At 40.7% G+C, this 15,582-nt stretch overlaps 1 protein-coding gene across 3 annotated transcripts in view; it reads right to left on the reverse strand.

Annotated features, from left to right (window-relative positions):
• Positions 1-2,003: 2,003 nt before the first annotated feature.
• Positions 2,004-15,582, reverse strand: part of uacab (uveal autoantigen with coiled-coil domains and ankyrin repeats b) — a 38,352-nt gene continuing 24,773 nt past the window's right edge. For 2 of the 3 annotated variants that reach the window (XM_081605056.1, XM_081605057.1), the window contains exons 5-19: positions 14,251-14,308; positions 13,526-13,638; positions 13,202-13,308; positions 12,563-12,744; positions 12,308-12,345; positions 11,954-12,010; positions 11,677-11,784; positions 11,515-11,547; positions 10,785-10,877; positions 10,523-10,553; positions 10,359-10,408; positions 6,766-9,390; positions 5,801-5,953; positions 4,829-4,894; positions 2,004-4,685 (exon numbers count right to left, since the gene is read on the reverse strand). In XM_081605056.1, coding sequence (XP_081461182.1) covers positions 4,614-4,685; positions 4,829-4,894; positions 5,801-5,953; positions 6,766-9,390; positions 10,359-10,408; positions 10,523-10,553; positions 10,785-10,877; positions 11,515-11,547; positions 11,677-11,784; positions 11,954-12,010; positions 12,308-12,345; positions 12,563-12,744; positions 13,202-13,308; positions 13,526-13,638; positions 14,251-14,308 — 3,786 coding nt within the window. In that variant the 3' untranslated portion in view covers positions 2,004-4,613. The remainder of the gene's footprint in view (positions 4,686-4,828; positions 4,895-5,800; positions 5,954-6,765; positions 9,391-10,358; positions 10,409-10,522; positions 10,554-10,784; positions 10,878-11,514; positions 11,548-11,676; positions 11,785-11,953; positions 12,011-12,307; positions 12,346-12,562; positions 12,745-13,201; positions 13,309-13,525; positions 13,639-14,250; positions 14,309-15,582) is intronic. The other variant, XM_008404642.2, reaches the window with a different exon arrangement.

Below are 15,582 nucleotides of genomic sequence, written 5' to 3' on the forward strand. Positions count from 1 at the left end.
CTTAACTACTTTCAATAATCAATCACTTGGGTTTATTTAGCCACATTTTGCTAAATAAATGAAAAATCTCCCACCTGAGGAGTGAGTGCATGCGCCTCGAGTTTTATCTGACATTCAGACCTGACCTCTGTCCTCAGGCTGCCCCTTAAAAAAAAAAAGAAAAAAAAAAGGCTTTGATGAAAATAAATCTATTGAAGTCAGAAAGAGAAACAGACAAATCAATATAGGGGCAGGCTCCAGGATAAAAGTGGGCGCTGTGTGCCAGAGAGATCCTCACTCTCATTCCTGGGCTGATTGGCCTTAAAGTGAATCCACATGAACGGAGCCGCCGCCGCCAGGGAACGTAGGAGAGCGAGGAACGCAAAGCAAACTGACGTCAGCGCTCACCAACCCTAAAACCGCTGCAGGTTGCATCAACGTTCATGATTTTCAAACCGCTCTACGTCATCCACATTTAGAGGTACATTTTTCTTTAAAAAACCAAAAACAAACAAAAATGAAGCTTCGCTCACCCTTTTTTGTGGTCTAATTTCTCTGCAGACCGTCTCAAGTTCAGTCAGGCTGATCATGTATCAAAACTGGAGGCCATGTTGGGTCTTTTATTGTCCCCATCTTTCCTGAAATCCCTGCAGTGTTCTGTTAAATTAACACCTTTAAATGACAAATTTGTTTGAAAAATCTGACTAATAAGAGGGGCAGGGGGAAAAGCAATGATAATACAAATGGAAAAAAAAAACAAAAAAATAATCAGTTGCCTTATGTGATGTCACAGGAGGCATGCGTGTTTACAAGTTCATTTTAGAGGCTCTTAATTTGATGGCAAAACTTTACACAATAAAAAACTGATGACATGTTCTAGGAAACAAACTTGTCTATAAAAAAATGTTCACTTACTTGGATGTTTTAGCTTTTTACTACATTTACAAATCAATCAAAATTAGGCTTTTTTGACCAAATTCTTTTTTACCCAAAGCTGATATTGATCATATAAAAAGAACAGAATAAAAATATGTAACATAAATAAGAGATTGCTTACTTAACCACCACTTACAAGTCAGTAGTTAGTAGATGTATCTTGGCTGCAATTGGAGCACAAAATCTCTGTGGGTTCTGTGATTTCATTCCTTTCTTAAATTCACGTTCAATTAACACTTTATTGATCCAAAAAGGAAATGAAATCATCACCTTTGCAAAACTGTCTTTAAACTACAATCAGTCCAGTCACTAAATTCAGGTCCACAGATCAAATCAATCATCTGGATGTCTATTGAATTACATTGGTGAATATGAAGAGGATGAACATTTATGCTCATTTTGTTATACATTTTTATGATAATTTTTGTAGAAATCAGCTTTTTTGTGTGACTGTTTTTGTAAAGTAAATGTAAAAAAAAAGCCTAGTTTTGTTTTCGTTTTTTTATGATTGATTTGTAAAAGCAATAAAAGAAGTGTTAAATGTTGTGGGGGGAGGGGAGGAGAACCCTTTAATAGACTCTTTATACATTGTAGTTGTGATTGTAAAGAAAAACTCAAGAAGCTTTAATTGTGTCTTGCAAATATTTTCTACAGATTATTCTTGGCAAAAGTAGTTTGTTCATCAGAGAACCATTCGGGTGAGCTAAATTAAATAAATTAGCCTCAGAGAGATCATGACTCTAGCTTGGCCCAAATCAATGATTACATTCCTGCAGGTTTAAATGTTTATGTCTTACAATAGTCTGTGCAGTTAATAGAAAATTACTTTAAATAATCAAAGTTGAAAGAGGTTAGAAAAAGTCCTGAAAGCGCAGCTACGAAACCTTTTGAGGCAGACGGCTTCTTTTCATACCTGAAAACCGTTGACACGTCAAGGTCAAAACTGTAAAAGTATGAAGCCAAAGAAAAGCTTTGAAATTACCTTCGTTTCTACTATTACATGTTATACTACCACCTGTGCACCAACATCGGCGATTCTGTAACTTTTGGTGAGGGAATCACAGGAACATCAGGAGCCGACAAGCATGTAGTTTTCTATGTTAGGCACTTTTATTGACGTATGAATGTTCAACAAACAAAGTGTTATTAAAGAGAAACATCCAGTTTTACCACAACGGTTGGACAGTAGAGTTCTGCAGACATCTAGTCGAAACATATCCCAAATTATTAGCGTTAGCCCTTTAAACCTGCATACCACCACACGCCTACCGTCACTTTCCAAACTGAAGACAGGAGTGTTTTCAAGTTACTGCTAATAGGAGGGTTTCTCTACATAAATAAATGCACCTTTTTGATTCTTGAATTGTCAGACGTTCCTCTGAACACGTTTGTGCCGCTCTACTTCCAGACCTGCTGAATTATCTGATTTGTCAGACTGTCGTAAAGTAATTAAAGTAGTACAAAGCTATGAAAAACATATCAGTGGAAAGGCAAAAAGAGACTTGCTCCAAAAATCACAAACAGCACAACACAACAGCATCAGGAGTCACACAAAGCTGGCTCAGGGGTACCTGTTGCTTTAAGGCAGCTTCTGAGTTCACTGCAGCAGGAGTTAGATAAAAGACAAGATTTAGTTTTTCCTCTTTTTTTTTTTTTCCAAAGAAATAGAATTAATGTGGTTATGCATTAGGTTTTACATTTTCATTTTAAATATTAAAATTGCTCCCCTTCTACTTAAATTTAAGCGTGCAGAACTGAAAAGCTTGGAAAAACAACTGAATACCCCTGAGCTACAATGGTTACGTCGTCTATGGACTTGGCCTGCCAAGTCTTACCACTAGAGGGAGCTCTGGGTTCAACAAAAAAAGTGAACATTTCACTGCAAACTTTAGGAAACAGCAGAACTGCACAGACTCCTACCCGGCATCATCGGCACACGGCCTCATGTAATCCGACTGATGGACACAAATTGACCTTCGACTCCCTGTAGGCTTTTGAGTTTGGACCTTCAAAACTGGATAAGCAGTGTCATAAAATTGAGTCCGATTCACAGGGAGTCGATTAAATGTAGCGACAGACATGAAACGGGTTAAAGGACAGATTCATATTTTTAAAATGTCACAGGCCTGCGTGCGTTGTGATTTGAAAGAAGTTGCTTTTCCTTCTGGATCCATGCAAGATCCAGAATTTCATGCTGATAAAAATTTAGTATAACTAAGAAGTGGCTTCAAATTAAGACATTTTTCACCATTACAAGGATCATATACAATTTTCTTTTCAGAACTCTAATGTTGCAGACTACAATTTCTGATATCTCCAGGTAGTTTTTTTTAGTTCAGTTTAGTTCTTTTTTTAATGTAACTTGATGCTGAAGTTGGCTTCCAGTTCTAGTCTCCAGAACCTTTAAATTTGACCTGGATTAACAAAAGTACTGTTAATGCTTTAAGCAAAGAAACAAGTTTAAAACGCTTATTTAAGGTGGTTTGGGAGCATTAAAGTGTTGGAATTGCGTCTTTTTTCATTTTGTATGGGTGTGTATTCATCGCTCAGCGTGTTGAATACCAAACTACTGATAACTAAAATGTTAAACGTAATAAAGCAAATTTAAAAAGCCTTTAATTTTTAATATGAATCTTACACACAAGGACTTTTTTTATTCACATTTATCTTGCATCAGCTTAATCAGGAGTGAAGTCTTGAAATTCAGAAATTTTGCCGCACTCATTTCCTTTCTCGTGATTTACAAATATTAAAGCAGATTCCACACTTATCCACAAATGCAAGGATTTCACCATATGAACCCAGAAGTTTCACTGAGAGTTTTCTGAAAAGAAACCATCAGGAGGTAAAAAAATTTAAATATTACATCAAACCATTTCATTCAAGGTTTTAAAAAAATAACTGCAACATTTTAAACAGTTTTCTTTTGTTGCACAAATAGCCAAAGCTGAAATTCATATTGTTGCCTGTGACTATTTTAAATCCAGAGTTTCAGACTTTGTTTATGTGAGACACAGTTTAAGGTTTCACTGTAGAACTAAGTTTGAATATCTTAATATTTTCTGAGTGACTTGGAATCAGAAGGGATAATTACAGCAACATTAGTAGATAATTAAAATATGAACCTGTCCTTAATTTTTTTTTTTTTTGTAGCAACACTTCAATAAACAATGAAAACTTTCTGCGGTGTCGACTGTCAGGTGGGAATGTGAAAGTAGTCTTGTGATCATGTCCAGTTTTCATTTCAGCTGAGCATTTAGGAGTGCGTCATGAAGAAAAATAAAAGAAGAAAACAACTAAACAAACCCACATTTCAAATAACTTCCACTTCACTGAGCTAAATGGGCCAAAGCTGCTGGTTCCATTCCAAAAGATTTTACAAAAATGAATCGTGGCGAAGAAATAAACTGAATTTAAAGCTGGAACTGAGATGTTTCTTTAGGTAATTCAAAGAAAACACGTCTTCGAGTTTGACAGCGACACATGTTTGTACCTGTAAAAGTTGTTCCTAATCTGCAGCGACAGCTTTCAGATTTAAACATCCAAGAATCAAGGTGCAGAGATACTAGACAAACAGATTTCAGAAAAAACCCAACTGGAAATCATTGCTTGTTTCTCTTCATAGCTATATTAGAAAAAGATAGATGAGTAAATTGGAGAAGGCAGAGTTTTTTTTGTCGTTTTTTGCTATGGAAACTTCAACAGACGAATTCCTCTCTCATACGAAGGATCTGTAGTAAGACGGCCTGGACGTCCTCATCCATGTGACCCTGAAAGACACATAGTCAGAAAAACTCCCTTAAAAGACAAATGGTATCAATAACCACCACACTTGTGAGTTGAATTTTACATTTCTAAAATGTGAAAAACTGGTAAAGTAAAGTCTGCAGCGTTTTGAGGGTGAGGAACTCACCTGTGCTGCCCTGAGAAGATGAATCCGATAAATGGAAACCACCTCTCTGTGCTTCCTCTCAGCATCCTTATCGGGGAGAAAAGCACAAGACATGAAAGACGCGGTGTTGCTTTGATGCCTTTAGCGGCAGCACACGTCCTCGGTACTGAACCGCAGCATCACATCGCTACAAAGGTTCCAGCGAACATCAGGATACCAGACGAACCAACATACCAACCACTGACAAAACCCAACTACTCAACACTGAGCACATCAGATTTGAACATTTCACATATTTCCACTTAATATTCCATGCTAATCCAGAATCCATCTTTTTAGATTTCTCCAGCAGTTTTTATATTTGACTAAAAGAAAAATCCCTATTAGTGGGTTTTATTGTTGATTTTTGCCTCCAAAAGTCATGAAACAAAATCTGAAGTTGGCTTCTGATTCAGCAGTCAGCCAACGAGTCATTTTAGAGTTTTGTGTTTTTTTTGTCATCTGGATCAATTAATATATATTCATCAACCAGAAGAATCCCTACTGGACCAGATAACATCAACCCTTTAAAATCACAGCTAGTGATCATACTTTTGATTTTTTTAAATAAAAAAAATTAGCAAAATGATCAATTACTTGGACAGAAGCCAGCTATGTTGTGTCCAACGTAAAATGAAGGTCATCATCTATTGAATGTGGAAAAACCCTGTAATTCCCAGAAATTATTTTTTTTATCTTTTGATTTGGAACCCCCATAACTTGATCCCTCTGTTTTCCGATCTCATCAGAACCTGGAAAGTCTTAAAATGAAACTCTGTAGTTTTCATGCCTGTGCAGAGGGCCTACATATTATATTGAATAATCCCACCAGAAACTTTGTGTGCAACAGCAAATACAAGTAAATGAAATGTCTACTTTTACACAATACTACACAGTAATTCAAAGTAAATACTGACTGCATGCAGGTTATTGTGTCATGCAGGATCCACTCACAGCCAGCTGCTGCTGTAGACTCGTGATCTGGGCCTGCATGGCGTCCACTTGCTGCGTCTGTCTCTTGTTTGGTGTGCTGCTTGTGTACGTCAGCTGAGATAAACCGTTGAGCGCCTGCTTCAGTCGCTCCACGTCGGTCAGTAACTCTGTAATCTATAAACACAATGCATGTCATAAAACTTCTCTTTAGAAGGGAAAAAAAATTTTTTTTATCTCAAATGAAGCACATGTTGGTGACTAGTTGAATTGTAAAGCATGTTTTAGGGCTGAAACAATTAATCGGATTAATTGCAATGAATCAATTATTGACATAATTGTCTATTAATTTGGTTTTCAAATAATCATCAACGATCCGATTAATGGGATACTTTTTTATTTGATTTGATTAATCGACTAAACATCAGAATAATTGATAGAATAACTGATTACTAAAATAGTAGTTGACCATTATTGAAATAATTGTCAATTTAGTAATTGATTAACCATCAACTAGAGTAAACAGACTCAAAAAGGTAATTTGCTGAAAAAAACCCAACCTACTCAGAGTAGTAATTAAGCCACAACTGCACAAAATATAAATATACATACATTTAATATAAAAACACTTTTGTCTGTAAAAATGTTTTCCCCAACAACTCCTCAAGCGGCAACGTTTTAGCTTCACCCAGTTCAAATTCACTAAAGAAACACTGTAATTTCAAGTTGGGCAATAAAATATTTATTTTGTAATTTAATTATTTGTATGTTTTAATGCATTTTTGATTTTGTGTAAAAAAAAAAGGGGTTTAATGTGTAGAATGAGCCATTCTACACATTAAACTGATACCTTTTTGAGGATAAACAATTAATCATCAGAATAATTGATTAATCAAATCAAAAAACGGTGATCAATCATCAACTGATTAATTGTCAGAATAATTCATTAGTAAAACGTCCGTTAGTTGCAGCCCTAGTGTGTTTGGTACCTTCTTGTCTTTGGCTTCAGTTTGTTGAGCCGACGCCTGAATCCTCTTCTGAAGATCGGAGATGGTAGTGAGCGACTCATTGTACCGCTCCTTCAGCTCCCTGATTTCCCTCTCGACGCCCTGGCTCGCCACCTGGGCGGCCGCCATGTCGGCCCTGGCCCTGCTCTCACCCTCTCTGGCTTGCCGGTGCTCCAGACGGGCCTTCTGACACTCCTGCGTCGAACTCAGCAGTTTGTCGCCCAGGCTGACAACGTCGTCCTCCAGCTGCTGCTTCACTTTCTTCAGCTCGTTCACCTGCTCCTCCTTATGGCGGATGTCCTCCAGTGCCTGCGTGGCTCGCAGCAGCTCCGACTGCAGGGCGCGCACGTCTTCGGCCCTCTGGGTGTTGCTCTCCTCCTCTTCGCGGAGGGACGCCTGGACTTTGGCGACCTCGGCCTCGAGTGACGTTTGTTCCCTGAGCTGCTCCTGAAGTTCCTTCTGGAGGACGGCGACCCTGTGCGCTTCCTCCTGCTGGGCCTCTCTCGCCTTCTTGCAGTCAGCCTGAGCTTGGTGCACGGCGTCGTGGAGCGCCGTCAGCTCCGTGTCATAGGTCGCTATCCGCGTCAGCTTGGACTTCAGCTGCTCCTGCAGGTTCTGGATCTGAGTGTTGCAGAGGGCGTTCTGGCCTTGCAGTTCCGTTTTCTGGAGCGTCGCCTCCTGGAGTTGCTCCTCCAAGCTGGCCGACCTATGCGCCAGCTCCTCGAGTTTAGCCTTAAACTCTTCCTCAACTTGTTTGTGTTTTTTGCTGCTGACCAAAGCAGAGTCCAGTCTCTGCTGGACGGATTCTGTTTCAACTTTAAGCTTGTCCTTTTCCTGTTTCATGCCTTCCCAGTCAGATCTCTCTCTGTGATACTTCTCCTCTGTTTCCACCAGTTTCTGCTCCAGCTCCTTCACCCGGGAGCTGTAGGTGGTTTCCTTCTCCTCGGCTGCCGTCAGTGGGATAAACTTGGACTGAATAGCCTCCTGTATGGTATCTAGTTCTGTCTTCTGGGCCTCCAGCTCCTGACTGAGCTTTGCCACTTCCTTCTGGGCCAGAGCATGCAGCGCCGACGCTTGGTTTGCTCGGTTTTCAGCCTCGACGACGGCAGCGTTCAGCTTGTCCGCGACACCTCTGTGCTCTTTCATACCTATGCATTCTCTCTTCATCTCCAATGTCACTTTTTCCAACTGCTCTTTCAACTTTTCGTTTCCTTCTTTCACATTCATCAGCTCTTCCACACTTGCTTTGAGCTCGGACTCCAACTTCAACTTGTCGGCTTTAACACTTTCCAACGTGGAGCTCAACTCCACCTTCACCTTCTCATGCTGTTGCCTGGAAACAAACTGCTCCTCCACGCTCCGTTTCAGAGCCTGCTTCTGCGCTGTCAGCTCTTCCCGTTCCTTCTCTCCGTCTTCGCATCTCTTCTGCACGAGTTGGAGTTTCTTCATCAGTTCGGCGTTGTGAGCCTTCAGCGCGTCCAGCTCCCTCTGATTCTTCTCGCTGCCGCCCTGCATGCTCTCCTGCAACGCGCCCTTCTCGGCCTGAACCTGTTGCAGCCGACCCTCTGCTCTTCCACATCGCTCGCTGGCCTCCACTAGTTTGTCCTTCAGCTCCTCCAGAGCCGCCGCCATGTCGTTCTGAATTGCCTCGTGATCCTTTATGGATATGAATTCATTCTCCATCCTGCTGTTGAGCTCGTCCAGCTGCTCTTTCAGCAGATCTCGCTCCTCTTCACTCTCCTCCACCTCTTCGATAAGGGTTTGGCTTTTCGCCGTCACGTCCATCAGCTTCCGTTTCAGAGTTGCGTTCTGTTCTTCCAGGGTGGAAACGATCCTCTGATGCTCCTCCACGGACATCGCCCGGGACGACGGGGCGTCCAGCTTCCGATGGAGCTCTGCCACTTCTTCCAGCACACGGTCGTAGTCCTCTCTCAGCTCGGCAAGCTGCCGCTCCTTCTCGTCCACCGCGTTGGTCAGCAGGTTCTTCATGTTGTCAAACTTCTCGGCCGGGACGGTGTTGTTCAGGCGGGTTTCCATCGTTAAGAGGGCTTTGCTCAGCTTGTCTCTCTCCGCTGCCTGCGCCGCCAGCTCCTGGTTGAGCCGCTCCGTCTCGGAGGCCAGCTGGCTCTCGCTGCTCTTGTATTCCTCCAAGGCTTTTTCACTCTGCTTCAGGCGGTTACGAACCCGACCAACTTCAGCCGACGCGCCTTCGTATTTGGCCTTCACGTCCTGCAGCTGTGCGCGCAGTTCTTCTGTTGCCTGGCCCCCCAGGTGTTCCTTCACGGCGACGACGTGAGCCTGCAGCTGCTTGACTTTACACTCGGAGTCCAGCATCCGCTTCTGGACGTCGCCCAGAGCGTCCTCCAGCTCCTGGACCTGCTGGTCGGCCCGCTTCTGGACGGCGTCTCGGCTCTGAGCGAGCTCTTGGCACTCACGGCTCTTCTGGTTCAGCGCCGTCTGGAGCGGACCATTCTCTTCTTCTGCGGTCTGCAGTTTTCTCCGCACCGTGTCGAGTTCGTGTCGAAGGGATTCCACCTCCGGGTGGTCCCAGCCACCTGCAGTTTGGCTCCTCTGGAGTTGTCTGGAAGCAAGACGGTTCTGTGGCATCTGAAGAAAAAAAAGAAAAAAAACCCCAAACAATTAGGACATTTGTATTGTATAAAAGTATAGCTTTTAAGTGCTTTCTTTTAAGTGTTAAATATTGTTAAACTGGGATGAGCTTTAATTGTATTGCTTCTTCTCATAAGATTATTAATTTTATCGTCATTACTGAAATAAAATTTCAGTCAATGTTAAAAGGAATTTGACTAAATTTACTATTTTCTCCTGGTTTATTCCATGAGATCATCAATAAATTGGAAAATATGATTAAATTAAGTCTCCATGTGCAATTTAGTGATATAAATCACACTTTATGTGGTGCCCTATGTTGTTTTCTGGTTCTGCTCTGCATCCCCAGATCCAGACACAAACAAGGAGAAGCAACATTCAGTTTTTATGCTCCAGTAATGTGAAACAAACTTCCAGAAAACTGCTAAACTGCCGAAACACGGATTTCCCAGGTTAAAACTCACCTGTTTAGAGTTGCCTTTGATTAGTAGCAAGTGGAACATTGACCAATATATTTGATGTACATCTGCTTGATGGCATTTGACAAAATGTAATGTTTATTGCTTGTTTCTTGATTACTGGAATAGATTTGCATGGTGTAAAGCACTTTGTTGCTGAAATGTGCAATACAAATAAACTTTACGTATGCCTAAATGATTTATATGTGAAGGCTGAACACCTCACTTTAAGTCTTTAAAAGATCAGATTCATAAATTCACATATTAGCACAGAAATACACTAATATGTGTGTTGTTAATTATACTGACCAAAATTTAAGAGCTCAAGGCTTTTGCACAAATCTGTAGAATTATTGTACGCAACCGATAGTGTAAATGAACATTATGAAGCGGATCAGAACCTGCAAAGTATATGAAGTTTGAAGTCTGTTAATAAGTCTTAGTTAAGAATGTTTGGCAAATTATTTTAAAGTTCACTTCATATCCGGGTTGCGAATTAAAACCTACCTGGTCGAAATCCAGACTTTGAGCTTGCTTGACTAAAATGCTCTCTTTTCCTGCAGGATGACAGCACGAAACTAAAACACTTAGAACTTCGCAAAATGAGTTTGGCAAATTTGATAATCTGGTAGTATATTATTTCATCTACAAGGGAAAAGAAAGAGTCTGACCTTTGATAATAGACTGGCCTGGATACTCCCCCTGTGAATACAACAAAGTGAACATTAATAAAAAACACTGCAGATGTTAAAAAAATATGTGTGTAAAAACAAAAAAACAACAAACTCGTTACATGCTTAGTAGTTTGATTTTTTTTTTTTGTAGTATTTAAAAAAATGTTTACTGGGGGCAAACAAACACCCATGATAAAGTTAATACTAAAAAAAAATTTATGCTATGGATCAAAAGTCAGAGGTGCATAAAATCACTGACCAAAGCACTCCGGAGCTGAACTCTGACAGTCTCTGGACTGCGACCTCCTTCCTCTTTGTCTTTGGCACTGAGTAACGCCTTCAACTGCTCTTTCTGATGCATTCATAAGAAAAGGCAGAGGTGGGTGACGGGGCAGTAATCAGATGATTTTAATTAACTATGAAACATAAATAATACCAAGTAAAGAACCTTTCTAAGGCTGTAATAAAAAAACAACAACACCTAAACAGATGCTGTCAAAGACCTATAAGCCTCCAGCAGAAATGTAGCCAATTTGACATTAGGGACAATCCTACAAATCACACATTGAGTCAGCAGGAGATCGGACACCTTAGAAGTCAGGGCAGTATGCATTTTCAAGATAGTAAATCATGTGGAAAAAAATGGATCCATTGATGGTTCAAGCAGAAGCAAAAGGCAACATAAAGTTGATCACTGAAGGTTTTATTGTGTATTTTACACAACAGCTAATTTGTGGTAGTTTTAAGATAAATATCTAGATTTCAGCAAAGGATGAAATATTCTGCTTTAAGTTGAGAAACTGGATGGCCTGGTGAACCACAGGGAAAACAAAGTTGAAGTTTCTCATTTAAGTTTTAGAATAGAGGTTCGTAATAAAAGAGTTTATTGCAGAGATCCTAACCTATCACTTTAGGAAAATGGAGCTCAGTGGACAAACACACTTTAAACATTTTTTTTATAGTAAAAGAAATTAAAATCAAACTCTTACCTCTTTTTGAGAATCGTCCACTGCTTTTTTCCCCTGCAGATAAAATATATATATATATATTAAAGTTCCTGGTGACTAGACTAGATCACATTGGATAAACCTTATGGCCCCCTCATGCTGATGCTAATTTTCACCAAAACCTCATGAAAAATGACCAAATACCTGCGTTAGTTGGTGTTGCAGCATGTTGACCTTATCTGTCAGAAGTTTATGCTCCAGGTGGTACTTCCTGACGCCTTCCTGAAGGGCCTCGTTCTGCCGCTCCAGATCCTACACGGGAAAATAAATCAAACACATAACAAATATTTTTTTAAAAAAATAAATTTTGCCCATTCGTCATTGGTATTTTATGAGAAACAAATAACTTGGATTATTACTGTTGGTTTAAATGTATTACGCCAAAAAGCATGAAGAAGTTACATCAAAGAAGTTAACTTACAAATATAATTTGATCCTTCCTGTTAGACTCTGTTACATCCGATTTGTCCACTGAAAGCTGAGAAGGAGAACATTATTTTTCCAAAGTTATGGTGGTTTGAAAAAAAAAAAATAGTTCATTTGTAACATTTTGACATTTTATCACTAGGGGGCAGTCATGATCAACTCCTGACTATCACTACCACAACAATGACAATCCAGAAATATAGGCATACAGACACACCAATTCAAAATCATAGAAATAAAAGCAAAGTGTTATATTTGTATATAAGTGCAATGTAGAGTAATGTTTGTTTTTCTCTACAAGCACATTGTGAGCGATGATGCGAGAGTAAAATAAATCCAACTGGGTTACCTGCCGCTTCCACTGTTCAATCTTTGCAGCTTCTTTTTCTGAAAAAAATAAATAAATAAAAAAAATAAAAAACATGTTCTCATTTCCTGTTTCCTTCCATTTGCAATCATGCTGAGACAAATGTAGGCATCATGTAGTTTTTCAAGACACTAGCTAGAGATTAAATTAAACATTTCTTAAGCCACTGTACAGCATGATGGCACTTTCTCCTGTGTTCATCACAAACAAAGCCATGCAGGTTTCTCCCAGTCTGACCTCTGTTGGCCTTATCAAGGTGACTTTTGATCATTGCAGTGAGCTCTGGCTTGTTACTGAGGCGAGCGTAGTGAAATGCATCGTGACCCATGTTGTCGACTGCTTTCACATCAGTGCCGGTCTTCAGTAACACCTCCACGGCATCCTTGCAGCCAAACTCGCAGCCCAAAATCAGAGGTGTCCTTAGGGAGGCAACAGAGACAGGTTCAGGGCAAGAACACGTCCAAACATCCCCGCAAGCCTTTCAGAGAAATATGTCCCGTTTTGAACGCTGAACAATGAGGAATTAACGTTTAGTTGTGTTGGGCCCATTTGTAGAAAATTTGAATTACGGGTAAGAAAACTAATCGTAAACATGAAAAGCCGCATTTATTTTTTAATTTTTTTTGCTTTCTAATTTACAACATCTACATCTAGTAGCATTACATTTCTGACACAAGCTAATGTGTGGCAACTCAAAAAAACCTGGAACAAGATATTGTAATGTCACGGAAACCGCTTCCGTGTGAAATCCAACTCATCAACCCTACATAATCTGTCCAAAGCAGCTTTCTGTCTGCGGCTTGGATTGAAAATAATCAAAGCTGACATGCAACAGGCTTATCGAACAGAAACAGCCCCAGGGCTGCAGGAACTTACTTGTTTTGTTTGTCTCGGACATTAAAATCGGCTCCTCGCTCCAGCAGCAGCTGACATATGTGGGGGTGACACATCTGCGTGGCCAGAATCAGAGGAGTCCTGCCATCCTGCAGAAAAGCACACACAGAAATATAGACTAATCCAGACAATTAATTAACAAAGACAGACTGCTTCAGACTTTATTTGCATTTACAAAGCAAAAGGATTTATCAGCAGAGCATAAACATTTGCATTTCCAGAAAAACAAAAAATAAAAAGCACATTCTAGATTTAAAAAACCCAACTCTATTATGCATGAAATAAAAAGTTCATTGTGTTTCTTACAAAATCAGAGATGTTCACAGAAGCCCCGTTGTCACAAAGAAGCTTCACACTGGAGGTGCAGCCCGCCATCACTGAGGAGAAAAAACCCCAAAACAAAACAAGAAGCGACACACCTACAATTATTTCACTCCATTTAACAGGAAGAGGAACACGCAGATCCACTTAGCTCCAGCTGCAGTCTGTGGATTTAAAGCCCGAAGAGGCTAGTATTTAAATGTCAGCACAGAAGTCTAAAATCAACTCATTTAATGTGGCAGATATTAAATGCAAAGTAGCTTGTGATGCAGCAATACAAAAAGAAAGTCTGGCCTTTGAGGGTATTATTATTGCTACAAAGGGGAGAGATAATTACAGTTAGATTGACAGTAAAAGCTTCAGGATTTTAAACTCAAGGTTCAGAAGTTTGAGAAAGTATCTTCCCCCTTCCTGAAATCAATCTCTTGTTAAATAATCTTAACTGTCCTAGTAAGACAGCAGCTCTAGAGAAAAGATTATGCTAGAATGTGATCAGTTCTTGTGACGTTAATGTAGGAAGCAGGTGGGATTTTTTATACGATACAGAACTACCATAGAGTCAAGCCACCACAAGAGTAGTGTGAAGTCAAGTCTGGTCTAGAAGAATAGTTGAGTCACTGCTGACTCTCCCCGAGTAGAAATAGTCATGTTAGCAGCAGCGCTACGTTAAAGCCCAGTTTAGCCACCAGCAGAGTAAAGTGGAATCTTACCAGCATCATGTAGAGCAGTGCGTCCTTGTAGGTCCACGTTTCCGACTGGACAGTTGTGCTAGAACGTAGCAGAAATTCAGTTTGACACACATTTTATTATTTTCCTTTCCCTGTTTTCCTTTCTTTCACAGAAAAACCAGGTTATACATCCAGAAAGCTAAAGTAGTAATTTCATAATTCAGCCATTGTTTTTTCGTCTGTTCTTGCTTCTTCTGGTGCAGAAATATAACGTAAAATTTACATTAAATGCGACATGACTCTTTAGAAAAAAATAAATAAATCAGACACATTTCTGATTTAGTACCACGTATAGCAGTAGCGAAAAAGTATGATATGGGTCGCACATGGTCGCATTCGCCTGAAGTGTGAACATAGCCTTAGCGTCTTATAATTTGGTCCATCTGCAAACCATAAACTCTTTGCTCTAAAAGTTACAAAGATGTATTTAAGGAATGGTTTAGTAAAACGCTCCCACCGTGAATAAGGTTTGAATTTCATCATCAACATAACTTCTCCCCAAGTGGCTGACTGGGCCGTGCAATTTGAGCAACAGCAGCAGGCGCCTTGCGTCACACCGGACGGCGCTGTGCTGAAATGCTCGTGATATCTCTCACTCAGCTGGTCAGACACCGTACTACTGTACCGGTGAGGGGCAGTGATGAAAACCTTGAGGACTCTAATAGGGGGCCTGATGTTGCCGGGTAAGCCCTGCCAGCTAACACCCAGCTCTCTCTAGCAACAAGTGGCAAAAATTATCTACATGCTCAAATGACCTAGCAGCGAGGGTAGGGATATCCTATACCTGGAGGGTTCAGGCTGACTGAGAGAGATAGGGGAGGCTGTGGCTGCTGGCATCAAGCTGCTACGGGAGGTGTGATGACGGCACTAAGAATGGATGGGGTGGGGAGGCTGGAGGGGAACGTAGGAGGGCGAGCTTGTCAACACTGCTGACAATCCCCTGCCAACAGCCACAACCTCCATTAGATCGTCGCCATGTGATAGACGGAGGCAGGGGAAAGGTCTCCAACAATGAGAGCACAATGCTGGAGTGAAATCCCTCTCATTGTAAACACGTAAGCCCCCAGAGGGGCCCTGGTGACTCAACAGGGCCCTGATATGGAGAGGGCTAAGAGGTGAGGGCTGGTCGGTAATAATTATTTAAGGGGGCCGAAGGGACAACTGCTCCGACCGACGGGGCGACTGGAACCAAAATACAATGGCGTGCAGACACGCTGTGTGTGAACATTAATAGAGAAGAAAACACATGGATAATAAATAGCACTGTGCTGTTTTTTTTGTCTCCTTTATAGGTAAATAATGACATGCACTTTA

The sequence above is a fragment of the Poecilia reticulata genome, chromosome 3 (assembly GCF_904066995.2).
Source record: "Poecilia reticulata chromosome 3, P_reticulata-male-v2, whole genome shotgun sequence".
In the NCBI taxonomy this organism is placed as follows: Eukaryota; Metazoa; Chordata; class Actinopteri; order Cyprinodontiformes; family Poeciliidae; genus Poecilia; species Poecilia reticulata.